At 35.2% G+C, this 23,004-nt stretch overlaps 1 protein-coding gene across 15 annotated transcripts in view; it reads left to right on the top strand.

The window, feature by feature from the left end:
• Positions 1-23,004, top strand: part of PARD3 (par-3 family cell polarity regulator) — a 662,524-nt gene that overhangs the window by 399,535 nt on the left and 239,985 nt on the right. For 9 of the 15 annotated variants that reach the window (XM_049626956.1, XM_049626962.1, XM_049626960.1 and 6 more), the window contains 4 exons: positions 1,281-1,409; positions 3,781-3,819; positions 18,590-18,778; positions 20,109-20,279. In XM_049626956.1, coding sequence (XP_049482913.1) covers positions 1,281-1,409; positions 3,781-3,819; positions 18,590-18,778; positions 20,109-20,279 — 528 coding nt within the window. The remainder of the gene's footprint in view (positions 1-1,280; positions 1,410-3,780; positions 3,820-18,589; positions 18,779-20,108; positions 20,280-23,004) is intronic. The other 6 variants (XM_049626966.1, XM_049626964.1, XM_049626959.1 and 3 more) reach the window with 1 other exon arrangement.

Below are 23,004 nucleotides of genomic sequence, written 5' to 3'. Positions count from 1 at the left end.
CTCCCTTCCTTCCCTTCCTTCCCTTCCTTCCCTTCCTTTGCTTTCCTGCTTGCTTTCTTGCTTGCTTTCTTTCCTCACATAATTGCTTTACTCTCAACACATCACAAAGGCAGTATTTCTATTTTTGAACATTGGGAAGAACCTCCAACCTGTATTTCTTTAGAGTTAGGTTTTATTTTCTGTAGCTGTCAGCTTTCTTTGAAACTGCATATTCAAACATTTTAAGCCTAACTTTCCACGATTTGTACTTGTAGCTATACAATATCAACAATCTTTTGAGCAGTTTTTCTGAGCATCTGGAAATTGGAACGCATATCTTAAAAAAAATAGTATCAAATCAGTAATTTTTTTATTACCTGGAAATTTTTCCTTTCTTTAAACCTATTATTCTTAAATCTTTCACGCATTCACTTACTAGTATACATTGAGTGGTGGTAGATTGTGTTTGGTGGAGAAGGAAAGGTTCCAAAACATATTTTAACTACAAGGATATTTTGATATTACAATTTAAATAATATACTTTGTTGCCTTTGACAAAATTTTTATTTTTGTCTAAAGTGAATACTGAATAGTTTTTAAAAGAAATTTTCACTTTTATTTCTTTTAAGTGTATAGTGCTATCTGATAATGTTATACTTCTTAAAGATCAAAATGATGAGATTCCTCAGGAATTGGCTATTTTAAATCTCTTTGTTTTGGTAGAATTCTCTTAAACCATTGAAAAATATTGAGGTATTGCTACCTCAAACTATTGCTACCCCTTCAAAAATATTATTATCATTCTGCATTCTTCCTTAATGCTTGCCTTTTAGGGATAAAAAGTTATCTTTATAGTTTTCAGTAAAATTTCATTGAAAGTTATACCAAAAAATTTTAGTGTGGTTTTACTATCCCCTATAACCTTGTTATTTTCTTATAAGAAAATCTATGATACACAAGGCCATCAAGATATCTCAGTTCAAAGCCAGTAAGTTTTGTGTTAACATGATAATTTGGATATAGTGTTTGTTTATTGTTTGTTACTTGTTAGTGCTCTGGTAGCTGTGGCTTTTGGTTTATTAAAGAGCACTAAAAGATTTACTGCTTCCTGGCTCACTTCTAGATGCCTAGTCTATATTTCTTTGTTAACCACAACAGCCTGGTGGCTAGCAGATCATGGAAGAATTTACCATGAAATGAATTGTGCTCCATCGTAGACATGATTGGTTCTACGATGTGTGTCTTTTCTTCTGTCTTACGTTTGCATAGGATTGCAGCTGAAAACTTTTTATTTGTTTTAGGTAAATGGAGTTGATTTAGCAGGCAAATCCCAAGAGGAAGTTGTTTCCCTGTTGAGAAGCACCAAGATGGAAGGGACCGTGAGCCTTCTGGTCTTTCGCCAAGAAGATGCCTTCCACCCAAGGGAACTGGTGTGTAAATTTAGAGCAGATGAATGATTTCTGATGAACATGAGCCAGGGATCTGGGCTAGCCACCTGATGGCCCATGTTTACTAAGACATTTTCCAAGTAGTGTATATGTTTTATATATCTTTCAGCCTTAACTGAATATAAGCATTTTTTTCTTATATTCTTTTTAGTTTCGGAAATAGATATTCACAATTTTGAATGTAGGGGTCTTTAAAAATCAAATTACATGGATATTTTCTAGGACAGCACATGTTTATTACTGAACGCTTTCAGATGGACTGATTGAATACAGAGATGTTGATTATTTCATAACTGTCACTTCAAAGGCTGGTGTTGAAAACGTGCCATCTTCTCCACTACATATGACAAATTTTCATATTTCAGATTTCATAATGCATTTAGCTAAACCAAATAAAGCTTCTTGCTTACTGTTGTATGAAAAGAGTACCTTAAAGTATTATTGTTGAAAGTAAGGAGTCCTGAGTGGCACTGAGTCCCATGGCCATCAATTACTAATATAGACCTTATTTGGAATGACACAGAAACAAAAAGGCATTTGTTTGCTATTTATTTCATTTTTTATATGTGTATCAATATGTCTACATTCAAGAGGTATTTACATAGTATTGGTGTGAATGAAATATGTATACTAAACTGACATAGTTTGAATGTTTTTCTGCAAAAAGTGCCAGGTTTCATTTATTGTGTAAAAACAACATCATTGGAGGAATCACTTTTGTCTTTTGATGTGGTAAGAAAATTGTTTTATTTCTGGGACAAGTGGTATTTTAAATATTTCAAAACAGATTTGAGTTGGGCCATATTAGAACATTTGACATCTCTTTCAGTTAGTTCTTAGGCTGTCTGTAACAATTAATCTGTATCTACTGGAGTGTCAAGGTTTAAGGGGGCCCAGTTCCCAAATTTGCCCTGTCTCTTATGGCATAAGAGCCTTAAGTCTCTTATGCTAATATTTCAAGTATGGATGTGTTGTGGTTATTAAAATTTTCTTTTTATCATAAGCCAGATATATTTCAGTGTAGGAATACTATATCCCCAGGTTACCCAAATTTACTGTGATTTCATGGAATTTCAGATTGTGATAGGGCTGAAAACTGAACACTTGTGTTTTAAGTAGATTTTGAAAATTATAAAAATGTCTTTATTTCTATTTTAAAATGTTGAATGCATTATTTCTGAATTTAAATTCAGTTTTCCATTTTCCCCCCACTGTTATCCAATTTTGTGCTTAAAATGCCACCTGATCCTAAATCTGGAGATGTCTCTATTAAATTGTAAATGAGCACTTAAAAAAAAATACTAGGCTTTAGCTGTGATTTGCTGAAGCTTTAATTCTTCCTCGGTACATCTTAGCCTGTGTAATAGTTAGCATCATCAGATTGCCAAAGCCCAAACACCACTCTTCAGCGGGCCCTTCTCAGACTTAGTGCCAACAGGCAGCCAGCTTAAGGTTATTCAGGTTCTTCTTGTCCAATTTTGATCTTCCAGGCTTCTGTTTTCCCCTTCTGCTGCTTATTTTTTTTTCTCTTGGTTATTTAATTTATTGCTTGTGAGCTTTTCATTAAGGAGTGAGCCAGTAGGCCGTCAGTCTATTATTCATGTTGCAGCTGCTTTTTAAGATTTCAAAGAATATAATTCTGAAAAACTTAAAGTGGGGGATTGCATTTAAAATGATCTTTGAATCCAATTAACAAAACTCTTTTCCTCTGTTTGGGGTGTCTGTTTAAATTCTGTGTCTAAAACAAAATACTTTTATCAATATGTGCCTTTTTTTTTTTTTAAATCAACCTTTTAAATATCTATCCAATTAAAGCAACTCTATAATATATGAAAAGCATCACATTTATAACCGGTGTAGTATTTATCATATAATACTTGTGGTTCAGACTGTTATTATCTGGTCTAGCTATCAAATTAAAACATACCTCATAACTTTGACATAGTTGGGAAATGCAAAAAACAGAATTAGAACAGTGCCACGAATAGAGAGGCAGTCTGGTGAGATTTGTTTTCTTCCAAATAATAAATTCATGATATACTGTGAATGAGGGAGTCAGAATTTACATCTAGGAAAATGTCTTAACACACACGCACACACACACAAGATAATATAACTGTATCATATGCACACACACACACACACATACACACACACATACATATAAGATAATATAATCACATCAGTGAAAGTTTGGAAGACAGTAATACATCAGCCATAATATAATCACCCGCCTTATATTTTGTGGAATTTAAGAACCAGCAAAATTTCCTGTAGAGTCAAGCTTTGTGTCCCTGTGTGTTGAAGATGGCTTCGGTCAGTCTGTATTTATATTTTTCTTCAATTCTTCTAGAATGCAGAGCCAAGCCAGATGCAGATTCCAAAAGAAACGGTAAGAGCTTTGTCTTTTGCAGGATGCAGAGATGTTAAAGAGATAAATGGAACTAACTTCTGACTAATTAAATATGAAGTTACTTGTCCTCCCTCTTCCTCACTCACAATAGATACTACATAGGTTCATTAAATTCCCAACTGGTCTCATCTTAAGGTGACTTATTGTTAATACCCTAGATGGATAACGTTTCATGATTTCCTTTGGGTAAACAGGGTTAGAACAGAGAGAGACATTAGAATAGTTTGCTGTTCACCTTCACAATAAGAGGGACCAAAATTTGGTAAGTGTAGTAGTTTGACATACATATAAAAGTCTTCATGAGTTGTGACATGTTATATTTTCAGTGGCTACAAAGTAAAAACATAAATAAAAAAGAAGACTTGATTCAGGCACAGAAAAAATAGGGAGGGCTGAAAGCACAATAAAATATCATAAACAGAAAAAATAAAGTGATACATCTGTAATTAGGCTAAACATATTAGTTGTCATACTAACTTATAGCCATTACAAGTATTTTACTTATTATAAGTTAATGTAGCATATTATAACAGGTAATTTCTCTTAATAAAGGTAACCACTCACAGCTTAGATTAAAATGCAAACCTAGTTCTATTCTGTTAAAGAGACAAATCTTAATACGACCTGGAAATAAAGGAGTAAGTTGAGTTCTAGCAGGCAATGCTAATGTAATGAAAGTAGGGATTGCCATATCAGCCTTTTCAGTCTCTGAAAGTATGGTTTTTAGTGTGGTTGCACGGCATGGGGTAAAAAGATAGGATGCTTTATATTGACACATAACATCCAGTAGAAATTCTAGCAGTCATGATCATTTATACATCAAACAACATGGCATAAAAGCGTATCATTCCCAAATTCTTCTAAGTACAAAGAAAATTTAACAAAACCATATCTCCAGTGGATGATGCTAGTGTGTATTTTTCAAAACTGTCATATTAGGTAGAAAAAAAAAATAAGAGTGTGAAGAATTTGAATAACATGGTTAACAGGTTTGGTTTCTCTTTACATACTCATAAACAGATAACTTTGAATGTAATAAACAAAATGTTATTTGAAAATATTCTATAATCACAATCATGGTTAAGAAGTCAGACCTCGGAGGAAAATCAGTAAACAACCTTGAAAATATTACACATTCAGAAATATGAGTGATAGAAAATTTATAGTCATAGTTTTTTATTCATAAAATCAGTTGGTCAGTGATAACTAATCAAAATCACAATGGTATTTGTGTATGAATATGGTGGGAGTAGGTGGAAAGGGTAGGGGAAATTGGACAGATTGATCTTAAAGAATTTCAACTGGGCACAAGTGTGATCTGTACTATTTCATAGGCAATAATGACGGCAAAATGTACTGTAGAGCTAAAATTCTTAAGATAGCATGATATTTGTTACAGGAATAGACAAAGAGAACATTTGAACACATTAGCAAAATAGAAACAGACCTGATGTATATGTTAAAGGTGGTATTTCAAAATAGTGGTAAACTATGGTTTATTTCATGTTTTAAAAAATTGGCTATTCACTTTAAAAAGTTACATTTTTTTTCTCACCATACACCAAAGTAAATCCCAGTTGGTAATGAAATTAAACCTTAAACAATATTAAAAATCATTAAAAAATATGTAAACAAGAATATAAATTAAAAATATTTGAAAAATCTCTGTTAACTTTGGGTACTGAATGTTTGTCCAAGCAGGGCAAAACCAAAATGTCATTAGAAAAATAGATTTATTTGTGTGTGTGTGTGTGTGTGTGTGTGTGCGCGCGTGTGTGTAACTTTTGTATAGCAGTAACCATACCATGAAATAGTGAAAAGGTAAATGCCAAACAGGGGAAGTATTTTGCAATGTGACCGTCGGTAAATAACCACCCCTTTATTGTTAGAATCTTCTTACAGAGCTTTTAGCAAAACAGAATGATTTCACACATAAAGTTCAGTTAACCCTTGAATGAGGGTTTGAATGGCGTGGGTCCATGTATATGTGGATTTTTTTTTCTTTTATAAATATGGTGCAGTACTGTAAACGTATTTTTTCTTCTTTATGATTTATTTAATAGTATTTTCTTTTCTCTAGTTTACTTTATTGTAAGAATACGGTGTATAATACATATCACAAAATAGGTGTTAATCGACCATTTCTGTTATCGGTAAGGCTTCTGGTCATCAGTAAGCTATTGGTGAAGTTTTTGGGGAATTAAAAGTTATATGAGGATTTTCTAGTGTGTTGGGGCAGGGGGGAGTTGGGGGCATTGCCCATAATCACCACCTGTTAAGGTCTAGGACAGTGTGAGGCAGAAAATCTTGCTGTAAGCTGTAAAGATAGACATATTCTCTGAAAACATTTAGGCAGTCCTGGTGAGGAAATTGATGATTAGTCTTGACCTTTTCAATCACTAAAGGGAAGAAGTGACATGGGCTTTCAATGGAGTATTCCACTGAGAATTCCAAGGTCCATTTCATTCCACTTCTCACCCACTAGCCTTGTGTGTTCAGGAGAAAATTTGCCCAGCAAATGACAATCCAATCACTAACAAAAGAAGTTATATGCATATGTATGTGGGTCTGATTTCTGATTACAATGGAAATTTTTTTTAATGAAGGTTTTCTGAACGGAGTCAGAAATCCCAGTTTTTTTTCTAAATATTTTCTTTTCCGTTTCTTGGTGTTTTGTTGTTGTTATTTATTTGTTTTGTTTTTACTGTGTCCTCTCACATCTGTGCCTTTGTTCCTGCTCTTACTATGTATATAATATAATACCATTTTGGGTTTTTAAAGGCTTCATGTTACATTTATAACTTAAAAAAAATTGACTTCCTGGGCCTCTGCTTCTCTTTGCACCTTTTGAGGGCAAGTCATTAAATTCATTCAAGGCTTGAAATTCTCTGATATTTGTTATTTAAACTTTTATGTAATTGTACGCACCTCGAGAATAGATAGGTCCTAAAACTCAATTAATCGTTTGTTCGTTGATTATTACAATGACCCATAACTGATTTAGTCTGAGAAATTGAAAATATGTCATTAAGGTATGTTGAGTAAGTTCAGTGACTACTAGACCTCTTGAATTGATGAGATATAAGTTTTCTGTACGTCTTCTAAATATCATCTTAATTAATGAGAGCAGCAGATTGTCTTCTAAATATCATCTTAATTAATGAGACCAGCAGATTGTAGCCAGGGTGCAATGGTACAAGAACATGTAGTTCTTGGGTCCCAAATACACCAGGTTCAGACGCTTGCTCCTGACAAAATCCAGAGGCAGAGAGACGGCTGGAGGTGAAACAAGAGAGGGATTTATTTCAGTGAGGCCAACACCAGGAAGACAGTAGGCTAATATCTCAGAGATTGTCTCCAAAGTGCTGAATATACTTCTAGGTTTATATAAGGAAAATGTGGAGCAAAGGTCGGTGGGTACAAGTGTTGCTGGGTGAACTGGAGAGACCACAGGCCCTGAGGCCTCAACCCAGCCTGTCCCAAAGATGGCACCAAAGGCTCTTGGTCTTGTTACGAGAAAGAATTCCAGGACAGAAACAATAGAGCATACGAGAGACATAAGCAGGAATGTTTATTAAAGTGAGAGTGTACTCTGGGGTGCCTGGGTGGCTCAGTCAGTTAAGCATCCAACTCTTGGTTTTGACTCAGGTCATTATCTCCTGGTTTGTGAGTCTGAGCCCTGCATCAGGCTCTGTGGTTACAGTGTGGAGCCTGCTTAGGTTTCTCTGTCTCGCCCTCTCTCTCTGTTCCTCCCCCCACTTGGGCTCTCTTTCTCTTGGTCTCTCAAATAAATTAACTTGAAAAAAAAAATCTAAAAAAAGTGAAAGTATCCTCTCAAGATGTGAGAGTGCTCTGGGGGTTGGGTTTCTATCTTATATTGAAGGTGTGGAATATCCACTACTTGGGGTGGGGATTTCTCAGAAGCAGGTTTTGAGCCTTTCCTTCCTTATTTGGTCAGGGGTTTCTGGCCTACTTTGTCAGCCATCTTGGGCCTATCTGGTTTGATCCAGCTTCTTGTGGTTTTGTTTTGGATTGTTGCCAGGACAGGCAACTGACTTTCTCAGGAGCTGGCCTTGACTTCCTTTTTCTTGGCCTCCAGGTCTTCTGTTAGAACCTAACTAACTGTCTCTAACACATACAGGTGGGCAGTGAATGTTGAGTTGATCATTGTCTTGGGGTCAGTCACACTTGGGTCTTGCTGGCTCAGGGGAGTCCTTATTGCCTGAGGGGCTAGTTTTGGTTCCCATGAGGACATGATTTGCCCACTGTGTCTTTTGCCTCAGTTAAGAGATAAGCAGAAAACAAGAACTTAATCTATTAGAAAGTACAGATTGAGGTCAAAATGGAAATAGTTGAAGTCCTTTTTTAAGATTAGAAACTTTAGCTTCAAGTTGCCAATTCAGGATTGAACAAAATGCCAAAATATTTAACAGAGGCTCAGTGTCACTTGCTCTATGCCCTGAACATAACTCCTTTGTCTCTGAGAAGTTTATTTACTCGATAGAAAGCACTCTTATGTGGATGTCCTGGTTGGACAAGACACTACTTGGGTGTACTAAGTCACGGTGCTTCTCCAGAGAAATGGAACTAATAGGATACATCTGTGTTTAGGAAGAGATTTTAGCATAACAGATTATCTAGTGTGATTGTCAGGGCCACCAAGTCCAAATCTGCAGTGTTTCAGTCAGCGGATTGCAGACCCTGGAGAGCCACTGGTGCAGATGACTTCTGATGTCAGTCTCCTGGACAATCTCCTCTTGGCTCAGGAAGGCCTGTGAGTTTTGGTTGACCTTTAACTGATTGAATGGGCTCCACCCACATTGTGGAGGCTTGTGTTTTATCTAATTTAAATATGAATCTCATTCAAAAACACCCTACAAGCTGACATATAAAAAATTAACATCACAATGAGTTATTGGATTTACCTGCTGGCTAGAAGGCCTTAACTTACCAAAGTGTCAGTTTCTTCATTGGCTTCAAATAGGACTAATGCAAACTTGCTTACTGAGCCCCCAAGAACTCTTGAGTAAGATCCATGTCAAAATATAATTTTTTTAATGTTTATTTTTGACAGTGCAAGTGGGGGAGGGGCAGAGACAGAGGGAGACACAGAATCTGAAGCAGGCTCCAGACTCAGCTGTCAGCACAGAGCCCAATACAGGGATCTATCTCATGAACTCCGAGATCATGACCTGAGCCTAAGTCAGACGCTTAACTGATTGAGCCACCCTGGTACCCCCAAAATATAATTTTATGTCAAACAGATTCAAGGCTGTTAGATAAGAGTAGGACTTTAGAATAATATGGTTTAGGGATGATACTAGACATTAAAGATAAGATATAGTCCATGCTTTAATGTCATGAATTCAAAATGCATTCCAAGAGAGTAAGTGGGTTCTCTCTATGGAAACTGCAGGGAAACATTGGGGAGTCTTTGAGAACCTCCCTGAAGATCAGGAGGCATCTTGATAGGCTACCTTCAGAAGATTTAGTCTTGATTTAGAGATTTAATGAGCTAGGTAATAAGCATCATCATTAATAGGTTCATTTCACTAATGGTTATAGTAGATCAAGTAAATGCTACCATAATGACCCCACTGTAAAATGAGAAAACTGTAGAAGAAATTAAGAGAACAATCCCATTTGCAATAGCATTAAGAAAATGAAATACTTAGGAATAAATTTAACCAGGGAGGTGAAAAATCCGAACACTGAAAACTGTAAGACATTGGTGAAAGAAGTTGACGGTGACACAAATAAATGGAAATGTCCTCAGTGCTCATGGATTTAAAGGATTAATATTGTGAAAATGTCCATATTGTAGATCACCCAAAGTGATCTACAGATTTAATGCAATCCCTATCAAAATCCCAGTGATGTTTTTTCTCAGACATGGAAAAACAATACTAAAATTCACACTGAACTATTAAAGACCCCTGGCAGCCAAAGTAATGTTAAGAGAGTACAGCTAAATTAGAGTCATTACACTGCCTCTGAGAAGCTTATTTACTTGATAGTAAGTATCAATAAAGTATTGATCATAAACTATCAATATAGTTTGAACTGCCTGAGTTCAAACTATATTACAAAGCTACAGTAATCAAAACAGTAAAGTATTGGCATAAAAAGGGATATACAGGCTCAATGGAACAGCATAAAGAGCCCAGAAATAACCCTATCTATATTTGGCCAATTTAATTATGATAAGAGACCCAAGAATATATAATGGGGAAATGATAGTTGTGTTGAGAAAACTTGATGCCCACATGCAAAAGAATGAAACTACAGTTGTATTTTACACCATACACAAATTTCAACACAACTGGATTAAAGATTTAAGTGGATTTATGAAACCATGAAACTCCGAGAAGATAGAGTGGGTAGCAACTTGAAGTTGGACTTGCTGCTGATTTTTTGGATTTGACACCAAAAACAAAAATAAACAATAGCAACTACGTCAAATTAAAAAGCTTCTGCACAGCAAAGGAAATCAACAGAATGAAAAGACTACCTATAGAATGGGAGAACATGTTGGCAAATCATCCATCTGATAAGGGGTCAATATCCAAGATACATGAAGAACTCATACAGCCCCATAGCAAAAAATCCAAACAGTCTGATTTAAAAATAGGCAGAGGAACTGAATAGAAGTTTTTCCAGAGAAGACATATAAATGACCTAGAGATCCATAAAAAAGTACTATGTTTCTATTTTGTTTGGCCTTTAACTGAGCATCATTGATCATCAGGGAAATGCAAATCAAAATCACAAGAATAACCTCACAACTGTTAGAGTGACTATCATCAAAATGACAAGCAAAATGACAAGTGTTGGGAGAATGTGGGCAAAGGGAACCCTGTGCACTGTTGATGGGGGATGTAAATTGGTGCAACTACAATGGAAAATAGTATTGAGGTTTCTCATAACATTAAAAATAGAACTGTATGATCTAGCAATCCCACTTTTGAGTATATATGCAAAGAAATTGAAATCAGGATCCCAAAGAGATCCCTGCACTCCCCTATTCATTGTAACTTTTTTTTACAATAGCCGAGATATGGAAATAACCTAAGTGTTCATCAATAGATTAATAGAAAAAGAAGATGTAATACACACACACACACACACACACACACACACACACACTGGAATGTTATTCAGCCACGAGAAAGAAGGACATCCTGCCATTTGCAACAGCACAGATGGACCTTGAGGGCATTATAGTAGAAGAAAGAAGTCACAGAAGCAAATATTATATGGTATCATTTATAGGTGGAATCTAAAACAGCCAAACTCATAGGAACAGACTAGAATGATGTTTACCAGAGCCTGGGTGATGGCAGGAACCAGGAGATGTGGTTAAAGAGTGTAAGCTTCCACTTATAAGATGAAGAAGTTCTGGGGATCTAATGTACAGAATAATGAGTATAGTAAGTAGTATAATAATTATATGCTTGAAAGTTGCAAAGAGAATAGACTGTAACTGTTCTTACCACAAAAAGAATATATAAGTATGTGATGGGTGGAGGTGTTAGCTAATGATTTTTCAATATGGTAATCATTTTTCAATGTCAGTATATCAACTCAACCCATCGTACACCATAAACTTTCACAATGTTATGTATTAATTATATCTCAAAAAAGCTGGAAAGAAAAAAAAAACTTAAGTCAGACAAAGCAAAGAGGAAGCATAAGGAGGGAGAGGATTTTGGTTCATTACATCTCCATCAATATTTTTATACAAATTCATTGTGTTAAACTCGTCATCAAGCACTTCTGCAGGCCTATAATGTAAATTAATTTTGATACTCTAGAGAACACATAAAAGTATACAAAAACTTTCTTTTTGAGTTTTTTGATGGAGAATTATACTATCATATACTAATCATATGTTGACCTTAATTGTTTGGTTTTGAGCAGCAAATATTGCTATTGTCACAAAACATTTTATAACATCTTGTACTATTAAATGCTCAAACTTATTTTAAATTTATAATTCAAAGGAAAAAGCTTGAATTAAATGGCTGAAACTTTTTTTTTTTTATTTTTTTCTAGTAATCTCTCTATCCAACATGGGGCTTGAACTTAACGACCCTGAGACCAAGAGTCTCGGGCTCTTCCAACTGAGTCAGCTAGGCGCCCTAATTCAAACTTATTTTAAAACTATGTTTCTCCAAAGTTGGGATAGAATAATGTTTTCATGATATTACAAATATCATAATGATTTTGTAGAGTCAATCTCTGTGTTAACTTTAAGGAATTCATTTGAAATTGCTTACTATTACTACAGTAAGATAGGGGTTCCTTAGTGTTTGGTGTGCTTTCCCTGAGAAATCTATCTTAGTTATTTTTTTTATTGTCCTCCTTTGTGGATAGTAATAAAATTAATATTTTTTAAATTTACTATATGATTTATTTGCTGTTGAACTCTTAGGTTATTTTTTTAATATTGGTAGAAATATCTATTTTAAAATGAAAAGTGTTTTAGGTATAGCAAAACTATTCTGGATTAGTTATTACATATAATTTTTATTCTGAAATGTTAGACTTTCAAAAATAGTACAGAGACTTCCAGTATACCCTTCACCACATTCCCCAATTGTTATTATTTAACCACATTAGATACATAATTATCTTTCATCCTCCACTCCCCATCTGTCTACTTTTTTCTCCTTTTCTTCCCACTATATATTTTTTTTTCTGAACTGAGAATAAGTTGTAGATGTAATTCCCCTTTATCTGTAAATATTTCACTGTGTCTATCCTAATAACAAGGACATTTTCTTATGTAACCACATTATAGTTACCAAAATCATGAAACTAACATTGGTTTGACAGTATTGAAGTACCACTTGCCCCAATTAATGTTCTCTATTGCAAGCAGAGATGAATGAATGAATGAATGAATGAATTCATATGAATCAAATTCTGCTCTGGTTTCCAATTCAGGACCATGTGTGGAATTTAGTTGTCATGTCTCTTTTGTCTTCCTTAATGTGGAACACTTCTTCAGTTTATCTTTTCAGTTTTGAAGAACAAGTTACTTTGAGAACATGCCTCAATTTGGATTTGTGTGGAATTTTTTAATTTGATAAGGATTTTTATGACTTGACATTATAGATTAATAACTGTAAAAAACATTTTGTTATCAGTATTTATATAATCAAGCAAATCAATTCTTTAGATTTTACTTATTTTATGTCTACCATTTGATTTGGAATAGAGTACAGTAAGGCCAGATGTGACATTTTGACTTTGCTAATAAGAATAATTAACCTTAACATATCAGCACAGATACTGTGTATAAACATTCATCACACATATGGGATAAACTGAAGTGTGTAACTTAAAGAAACTTTGGAGGGTTATTCTTTTGTGCAATAACTAAATGAAGCCAAGATAACTTCTCTTTAAAAAAAAATCCTCCTCTTTATATTAAAAACAAGAATGGTTCTTCCTATGTGTGATAACTGCACGTTATTTAAGCTCTTTGTATTGAATAAATGTAATCTTTTGTAAGCCTTTTGTTAGCTTGAGAGTATGACGTTCTGCGTTACTGCATAATGGTTTTGTGAGAGCTACCATAAGATTTCCCCTCTCGGCACCAGCCCCTTCCCAACATGTATAACCATCCTCCTATCCCTTCTTTCCCACACTGGGTTTTTGAAGAGCAAGAGAAATTAAAGAAATGGCACATAGTGGGATTTTTATAGTACAAAAAGTAGCGTATAGTGGATGGTATGAAATTCAGTCAGCGTAGAGGGGAAAAATCACCTGCAATTATGTGACTTCAGTGCCACCATTTTGATGTGTACTTTTTAAAATGATTTTCTTCTTTACCGATGTAGCTAATATATACATGTCCTTGGCACATATCATGTAGGTAATGAATGTTATGTCCTAAGCAGAAGGACACAGTGATATATTCCTCTTAATGCTTTTACTGAGAAGACAGACATTAAAGAATTTATTAAAATAGGATATCAAGGCTTATACTGGGTGAAGTATTAGAAGTTAAGAAAGCTCACAGGATAAAACCCAATTTCTTAGTCATAAATGTTTTTCTCTTCCCCCAAATGGGACACTTTCTAAAGACATGTTAATAGCTGAATAGTGTTAATCTACTTAATATCATATGTAAAGGTTGTTTTTAATTTTTAGCTGTCCTATTAAAGCAGTGGACATCTGAACAGTTAAATCTTTGTTCCTGACCTCTGGTAGTTTTTTTGGGACATATTACTAAAGTACTATTTCTGGGTTAAATGATAAACAAAATGTAGAGGCTTTTGATAAGCATTGTCAAATTGACTTCTATAAATGTCTGTACCTTTTTATATTTCACCAGTAGTTCAAGAAAGTGCCCATTTCACCATACCTTCTGCATTCTTAGATTCATTACTTAAAACAAATTTTTTTCAGCAGTTTGATAAGCTTTGTTGCAAGTAGACGATGATGATGATGATGGTGATTATTTTGGTCCACTTATCTTTCTTTAATGTATTCCTTGTTCACATCTCTCTTATTTGATGTGGCAGTGTTCATCTTTTTGTTTGTACTTCATCAGTTTTGTGTAATAATGATACTAACTCCATGGAAAAGGGAGTGAGAAGTCAATTAATTATAGTGGAAAAATGAGCAGCAAAACACCTTGCCGTTCTGCTCACACTCAATGTGTGAGTTTTCCACACCATGTACTTCTGATACCCTCTGGAATTAGTGTTAGACCTCACAAGTTAAGGACTCAGCCCACAAGACTGGCTCCCACTCAGAATATTTTAAAGGGCACACATGGAAAGCCAAATGAAGAGATATACAGGGTGAAGTCTGGAAGTTCTCAAGCTCAAGAGCTACTATTCCTTTGGAGTTGGGGTGTGCCCCCGTTCTGGCATATGGATGTGTTTATCACCCTGGAAGCTCTCCAAACCCCATACTTTTGGGATTTTTATGGATGCCTCATCAATTATTAACTCCATTTTCAGCCCCTCTCCCTCTTTGGAGAATGGGCTTGGACTAAAGTTCCAAACCTCTAATCATGGCTTCTGGTGATAAGAGTCCATTCAGGAGCCACCAAGGAACCCACCAAGTGTCACCTCATTAGAAAAGATATCCCTAACATCCAGAAAATCCCATGGGATTTAGGAGTTCTGTGTCAAACACTCTTACCAGGAATTACAAGGGTTTTTGGAGCTCTGTATCAGGAACTGGGGCCAATGACCAATATATTAGCAGGCATTGAAGGCAGATTTTATATATTTATATTTATCTCCTTTTATTTCACAAATGGTAGAATGTTTGTTGAGTCATTTATTTCAGAGCCTGCAATCAGCTATTGGACTCACATCTGTAATTTTATGGTCCCATATGACATGCATATATATCCTGTTCCTTTTGCCCCTTTTCATAATATTTTGTGCTCTCTTACTAATATCTTAATATACTGAAGCCCAGAGATGACTCTGCTCATGATTATTTTTCAACTACTTAAGATAATCAACTTTTATTTCTTCTCTTATAGATCTACCCATTTTTTCAGATTAACCAGGATCAAAGGGACCTGTGAGCCAGCTGTTTCCCGCAGCTATTGGGACTATTTTCTGGGGAAGAAGGGAACCTGTCTGGGCCTTGGTGCTGCACACTTGTGGCTATTTTTCTATCTCCCTTCAGATATAAGTATTTCTGCTGTTCTGAGGATAGTGGGAAAGCAAATAGCTTTCATAGTGCCCATCCAGCAGGCTTCTTACTTCTAATATGCTAAGCCATAATGCCAGTTTGAGTACTAGGTAAAGGAAAAAATGATAGGTTGCATTAATGCAAAATAACACTGGGTTGTTCATACGTGTGTACGTGAAAGACGTATGAGCTTGAGTGACATGGTCACGTACAAATGGCTTGAGAGGCAAATTAAAGGAAACGCATTTATTGTGTTTTGTTGAAAGAATTTGACTCAAGAAACAGTTGAATCTGGATGGAAACAATCAAGGTGATAGAAAATTAGTTTCTCCTTTGTATCAGAATGAAGAGATCTCCATATTAGAAAACTTCGTTAAAAAAAGTTCTCTATAATATAGTGGCATTTAAAATGGTTTTTGAAGAGCAAAATTTTTTTAAAACATTTGCTGCCAGAAAATTAAGTTCTAAACGCTGGCATTAATTCCAGTCTTATGTCAAGAGCCAAATGGATTAATAATGAAATATCAAAGGAAAGTACAATCTCTCACTTAAATGTTTTAATGATAATAATGACTTAACACTTGATAAGAAAGCTGAAAAAGAATATTATTCCCATCCTGCAGTTTTCATAATAAATGAAACTTTCCCGTGGAGAAAATAGTCTCCTTTAAGACAGGTTCAGAGTAGGGCATGTCAGGAAATGATTCCACCTTGATTAAAATTTTTCTTCATATATTCAGTCAGCTCCTTATCTTGATTTTTCAAGTAGAAAAATAAATGAGAATTTTAAGCCTTAGTAAAACATTATGGAAATGTAAAAATCAGTAAACATTAAAAAGCCAAACTGAAGATCTAAATCAATAAATGACAATTAAGAACCTTCCAGACTTGAGGCAAACAGATGTACTCAATGGTCAGACCTAAATGTGCCCAGCTAAGGACTATCTTTGGTTTTTAGGTCTTTTTAAATGCAACTTTTCCAGGAATATAAATACTGGTTCTGATTCAGAAAGTATGTTTTGCCTTTAAATACTTCTGAATTTGAAGTAATTCTGAAGGAGGCTATGCTGTGTTTTGATAGTATTTTGTATTTCAGACATCAACATTTATTTATACATTGTTTTTATAACAGATTTTATATTGAGATAGCTGTATGAATTCACACAAAGTCATTTCTTAGTACTTTTTAGTTGCTTTGAACCATCTGAATACTATGACATCAATATTTTGATATGAGTATTTGATATATTTTTTCTCCCCAATACATTGGTTTTATTTGATTATTCTCTGGAAATAGTCTAAATATGAACAATTTTATAATGAGCAGGCTTAGGTTTGATTTTGACTTTGACACTGAAATGTATTTTCTTTGTATATAGTAAACATAGCAATGGCCCGTATCTTTTCAAGTTGTTTTTATTTTGCATTTTTTATAGTTTTCCTGTTTTTAACATATTTGTAATTTTATTTTATTTTTTTTGAAACATACCTTGTCCTGGCAACTATGAGGTTGTCTTTTGCAAAGATGGCACAAAGAATGCCTTACTATAAAATGCTAACACTGGATATTAGTAAGTTAGAAATGTTACTTTACAAATCACATTATTATGGATTTGGAGATTTAAAAAAAAACATATCATTTGGATTATGCTAATCTAAAAAATAATCTTTTATCGATAAATGCTATACATACAAAGAGTATTACATCTGGTGGAGATGTTAAATCTCCAAATTAAAAAAAATTATTGTTAATTTTGATTGTTATTAGAAAAATTAAAAAAAATTTTGGGACCCAGAAAAAAAGTTGAAGTCTACCCCCATTGCTCTGCAATAGGTTACTTTCACACGTGTGACTGAGCCATTTTTAAAAGCACACTTTAAAGGATTCATTAGATAGTCTAGCCTAATTACGTACCATTAGATGTTTAACCAGTTTTCAATTATAATTTGATCATTCCAGTTTGAGTGACTAGGTGCATGGTGGAGAAATATTTCAAAATTAGAAAAAGAAGAGCAAGAATGTGTTTTAGGACTAGCTGAGGCATTTCGTTGTGATTTGAAGGCTCTGTGCCACGTAGCTGTTATGTGGTTGGAAATACTAACTTTGAGAAAGAATTCTGTCCTTACCGATTTGAAGATGACCAGTGTAGAGATATAAGAGGTTAAAGTCTTGGTCATGGGTGGGGTTACTTTGGAGAAGTCAGAAGACAGACTGCTCCGTCCCTGGTGTGTACAAGTATTTTGATGACCGAACATGCTGTCTGTCTGCGGCTCATCAGGTTATACTCTAGCTTTCGTTTCTCCTTGCTGCTTTAGGGAAATGGGCAGGAGTCGGTGTGTCTTCAATGTGTTGTGTTCTGAAACAGCCTTCTTATTCAGTGATAACTACAGTTATGAAATCAAAGCTTGCATATGCAACTAATTAATTAAGCTGGATTGCTTGGATATTATCCCCCAGCTGTATTATGTATGGTACGGTATTGTGGAAAGCTTTTCTCTAATGTTGTTTCTATCTCACGGATATTGAAGGTTAAAGCTCTCTAGTGGCTCTCTGAAAATGAATACCTTTTTCTGCTGACTTTGTATCATCGGAACTTATTATTTGCGAATAAAATGATACACCATTAGTGAACATTAAACTGTTAATAACATCAGAAATTCCTGGTGAATAAAAGGACAAATGAGTTGTATTTATTTATTTTGATTCCTGCTGTTAACTGTTTTACTTTTCTGGTTTAGGATACATAAACAGACCAAAAAAAAAAAAAAAAAAAAAAAAAGATCCCAAATTCTATGAGTCTACATGTCTTCAGTCTTCAGCTGTATTTTTCCCTACTTTTCTCAGAATCTGGTTTGAGTTTGTTTCAATATTGAAACAAGTGCCACATGAAAATATTAACAGCTGGTTCCAGGAATCATCTGGAGGGGGTGCAGATGCAGTTATCATGGATCTTGTCACGGAACTTTGGTGGAAATACTGTGTGTGAGGATTACAGACTGCTCATTAGCAGTTTTTAAAAATAGCTATGAGAAAGGAACATTGGAATATAACGTGCTGTGCAATTTTGTTTCCTACTAGAAAGCAGAAGATGAGGATATTGTTCTCACACCTGATGGCACCAGGGAATTTCTGACGTTTGAAGTTCCACTTAATGATTCAGGATCAGCGGGTCTTGGTGTCAGTGTCAAAGGTAACCGGTCCAAAGAGAACCATGCAGATTTGGGAATCTTCGTCAAGTCCATTATTAATGGAGGAGCAGCATCTAAAGTAAGCAAATGTTAACTTTACCCAGCTTATGCGCATTAACAAAAATATTTAAGTACAACCCTATTCCTATCTTGGAAACATATACACAGTGTGGGGGCGGATTACTTGTTCCTCTACCCTCTTGTGTTCTTTATCTATGGCCTGTGAATTCAACTGGCAAAAGACAGATGAACAGAACATGTTCACAAATTTTATTGATGTTAATATTTAAAATTTTCCACATACAGGGGTTCTACAGAAAAGAGAAAACCTAAAGAAGTGGTTAGACTCAGAAACTTAGATACCATTTTAGCAAAGGGCAATGGATTGTGGAGCCGTGATTGGACGAGGAAAAGGGGGTTGGGGCTTTGGGGTGGTAAATTGTAGGACGGTAAATATATGGCAGAAACTAGTGGAAGATAAGGTTTATTTTGTACGGTCTGTTTTGTAGGCTGACTAATCTCAGTGCTCTCTGTGTCTCTCGTGATGAGGGTCATTTTTTTACTGGTTTGAGAGAGGAAAGGAGACATCTTCCTAAGAGGAACTCTATGCCCTGCACTTAGCCAGAGAAGGGAAGAACAGAGAGCTCCTTCTCCATCTGCCATTTTTCAGTTGCCTTCAGCTCAAAATAGTCCTTATGCCAAAATGGTGTGTTTTGGAGCAGCATATTCAGATACCCTGTAACACTTACCAAGTATCTTTTGCTTTCTTCATAGTAGCCCATGCATGATCAAACTAATAGAAATTTTGGTGGTCTCTCATTTGGGGATGAAATCATAGCTTCAAGTCCCCATTTTTGGTCTCACAGAATTTACAACCCGTAGCCCTTATAGTTGAAAGAAGATAATCTGTGCAAAGACTTAGCGGAGGTTCTGGCACAGAGCTGCCCTGCAGTAAAGCTCATCTTCCCCTTCCCTGACTATGGATCACCTAGACTATTCCCCAGTCTGGAGAAAGTTTCCTGGCTATTTGTTAAGGGGGCACCTCTCTGCAATTGTGTAACAGCCTTGAGCTTTTTCTTGTCTTGGGTTGTAAATAACCTCTATGGGTGTCTCTGGAAGCAAGAAAGTAATCACTTTGTGTCCTTTAAATTAGTATGCTATTTTGGTAAACAGATTATGATAATGACTTGGTTTACAAATGTATAAATGATTGAAATAGACACAGGCTGCAGTGGCTGCTTAGACATTATTGTGCTCGTGTTCAATTGGGCATAATCCATTAGGATTAAAGCCTCTTTTTGTCCCCCTTGTATTTATGTATTTATTTATTTATTTTTAACTAAAGAGAGAGCAACTTCTTTTATAACAGTGTATTTAATAGCACTTATTTCTACCTGTTTTCTTCCCAGGATGGAAGGCTTCGGGTGAATGATCAACTGATAGCAGTGAATGGAGAATCCCTGTTGGGCAAGACAAACCAAGATGCCATGGAAACCCTCCGAAGGTCTATGTCCACTGAAGGGAACAAGCGAGGAATGATCCAGCTCATTGTTGCAAGGCGAATAAGCAAGTGCAATGAGGTAAAGTATAAAAAATAAAAAGAAGACTCTAGCATTTGAAATTGTAATAAGACTAAGTTTTTGTCCTAATATTGGACAAAGAATGGCAGGTTCTGGGACTTTGCTTCAAAACATTATAAATTATCTTTGCTCTCTTTATTGCATTGTCTGTGGACTATGATTTGTTCTCTTAAATATGTGATCAAAATATCCCTAAGTGTGCACTAGTATTTCTGTCTCCAGCTCAACAAATAACACTGGGATCTTAAAAGCACCTTCAGCTGGTTCTCTTTTTGAAAACGGCCATACCTTCCTGTTGGGAGCCAACAGTTTCTCTTCTGTTCAGTAGTGTTGTTCCTAGGAGAGAGAAACAATGAAATAATGGCTTGTTCATTTGACTTATCAAAGTGGGATGCTTCTTTCAAAGCCCCTGAAAGGGGAGAGTCTGTTTCTCTTGTGACCTTGTCAAAAATGTTAAGTCTCCCCTCCTATTCTCCTGTGTCTCCTTTCTCCTTTACTAAAGGGTTGAATATTTTCCCCTTGACTGCATGCTTTTTCAGTGATATCTATTGCACAGTGCCATGGCTGGCTCTGAATACATGTAGCAGGTATGTAGTTAGGAACGAGTAGGAAGAATATCCTCTTGAAGGTTATGATCCTGTTTTCCCAAATTGTAAAAACTTGCTAAGCAGAAACATACTTTCTTGCATAATGGGGCATTTGACAATTTAACAGGAATTATATATTTATGTGATTATATTAAACCTAAAAAAAGTTTATAGTTCTGTTATAATTTATATGCCATCCATAGGAAATAGGTGGGAGCTGAGAATTTATAGAGCAAAGCTTGTTAAAAAAAAAGTAGAGTTTGTTTTTGTTTTTAATCAATGCTCAACTCCCCACATTAAAAAATAATTTTTTTTAATGTCTCTTTATTTTAGAGAGAGAGAGACAAGAGGGGGGTGGGTGGGGGGAGACACAGAATCTGAAGCAGGCTCCAGGCTCCGAGCTGTCAGCACAGAGCCTGATGAGGGGATTTTCGAACCCACAAATAGTGAGATCATGACCTGAGCTGAAGTCTGATGCTTAACCGACTGAGCCACCCAGGAGCCGTGTCAACTTCCTACATTTTTAAATCAACTAAAAGGAAGTGCCTAGGAAATCATATAAACTGAAAATTATATCTAAATGGTTTAAGTGTTTTTCTTAATTTTAAAATCTATGTTATATGTATAAAGTGGAACTATTCAGATTGCTTGACCACTCATGCCATCCTGTAATATATTCCTATTTTGCAATGAAAGTTGAGTACTCAGTGTTGAGGTGACCAGTTTTGGAAAGGTAATTGACTATTATTTCTTTATTGTTTTTATTTTTCAAATGGAGAATTTGTTAACAATAATGAGTTAATTTCCGTAACAAGGGAACACTGAACCTTAACTTAAAATTCACTTTCATAAGATAAAAATTCACTTTCATAAGATAAAAATTCACTTTCATAATATAAATATAAATGCTAATCCCTCAGAGTAGCCTACTGGAATGGTTTTCCTGAGACGTAGAGTTTGTATTTGATGCCAAAATTTATTATTTTGTCTCAAAAATTATTAAATGATTTTTTAAATATAAGTCCTATAGGTGCACCTGGGTGGCTCAGCAGGTTAAGTGTTCGACTCTGGATTTTGCTCAGATCATGATAACATGGTTTGTGGGTTTGAACTCCCTCTCTCTCTGTCCCTCCTCTTCTCTCTCTCTCTCTCTCTCTCTCTCTCTCTCTCTCTCTCAAAATAAATAAATAGACATTAAAAAAATAAAATGCAGATCCTTTGAAGTGCTAAATGAAAAGTCTCCACAGTAAGTTCACAAGTATACTGCTCTTTCTTAGGTCTTTTTCTAAACCTGAAGGACTTCACATTCACAGGACAAGTATTCTCCGGCAGACATTTATTGAGCATCTACTAATCTACTATATACAGGAAGTGTGTTAGATCGCTGGCATATGGCAGTGATTAAAAACAGATCATGCTCCTTCTCTCCTAGAAGTTAAATTCTGCTGCAGAATATATCATATTTTCAGTCCCTCTTAAAATAAATTAGAATTTGTAACACCTTCTCAAAGTTTTCCCTGACAGATAAACATTGGATGTTCTAGGGACACTGAAAACATATGAATATCACTGAAGACCAGCATTCTGAATCTGGACATGCTTTCCCCTGATTCAGATGGTTCCTCGTTGTTCCCCAAGCAGTAGCAGAGCAAACCTGTACCAGCCTGAAAATGTTTTGATAAAAGCACTGATTTTATTCCCTGTTGTCCTGTAAGACACATGAAATTGGAATCCCACTGAAATATTTCTGTGTCTCATTCACTTCTGCATATGAATTTATGTGAATGAAATGATTTAAGTAAGGGAACAGCTGCAATAGATAGTAATAGACTTTAATATTCAATATTCCTTATGGTATCATTTTCATACATTGCTGGTTATTACTATTTCTTAGGAGGGTATAAGCTTATAAAACAATTATATCAAAAAAAATCTTATCATGAGTGCTGTGCTTTCTTTGTAATACTACCGAGAAGCCTTTTGTACTGACAGGATTTAACTAAAGAATTATATGAAGACAGAAGAGCTCAGTTCAGCTTCCCATAAGGCATAAGACATGATTTTGCTGCTGTTGTACTTATATATTACCTTTGGAAAAACATCTCTCTGAATTACAAGAGAATATGTGTAAATTGTGT

The sequence above is a fragment of the Panthera uncia genome, chromosome B4, assembly GCF_023721935.1.
Source record: "Panthera uncia isolate 11264 chromosome B4, Puncia_PCG_1.0, whole genome shotgun sequence".
Lineage (NCBI taxonomy): Eukaryota > Metazoa > Chordata > Mammalia > Carnivora > Felidae > Panthera > Panthera uncia.
Note: the sequence above shows the minus strand (reverse complement) of the source record. Positions and strands in the feature narration are given on the sequence as shown.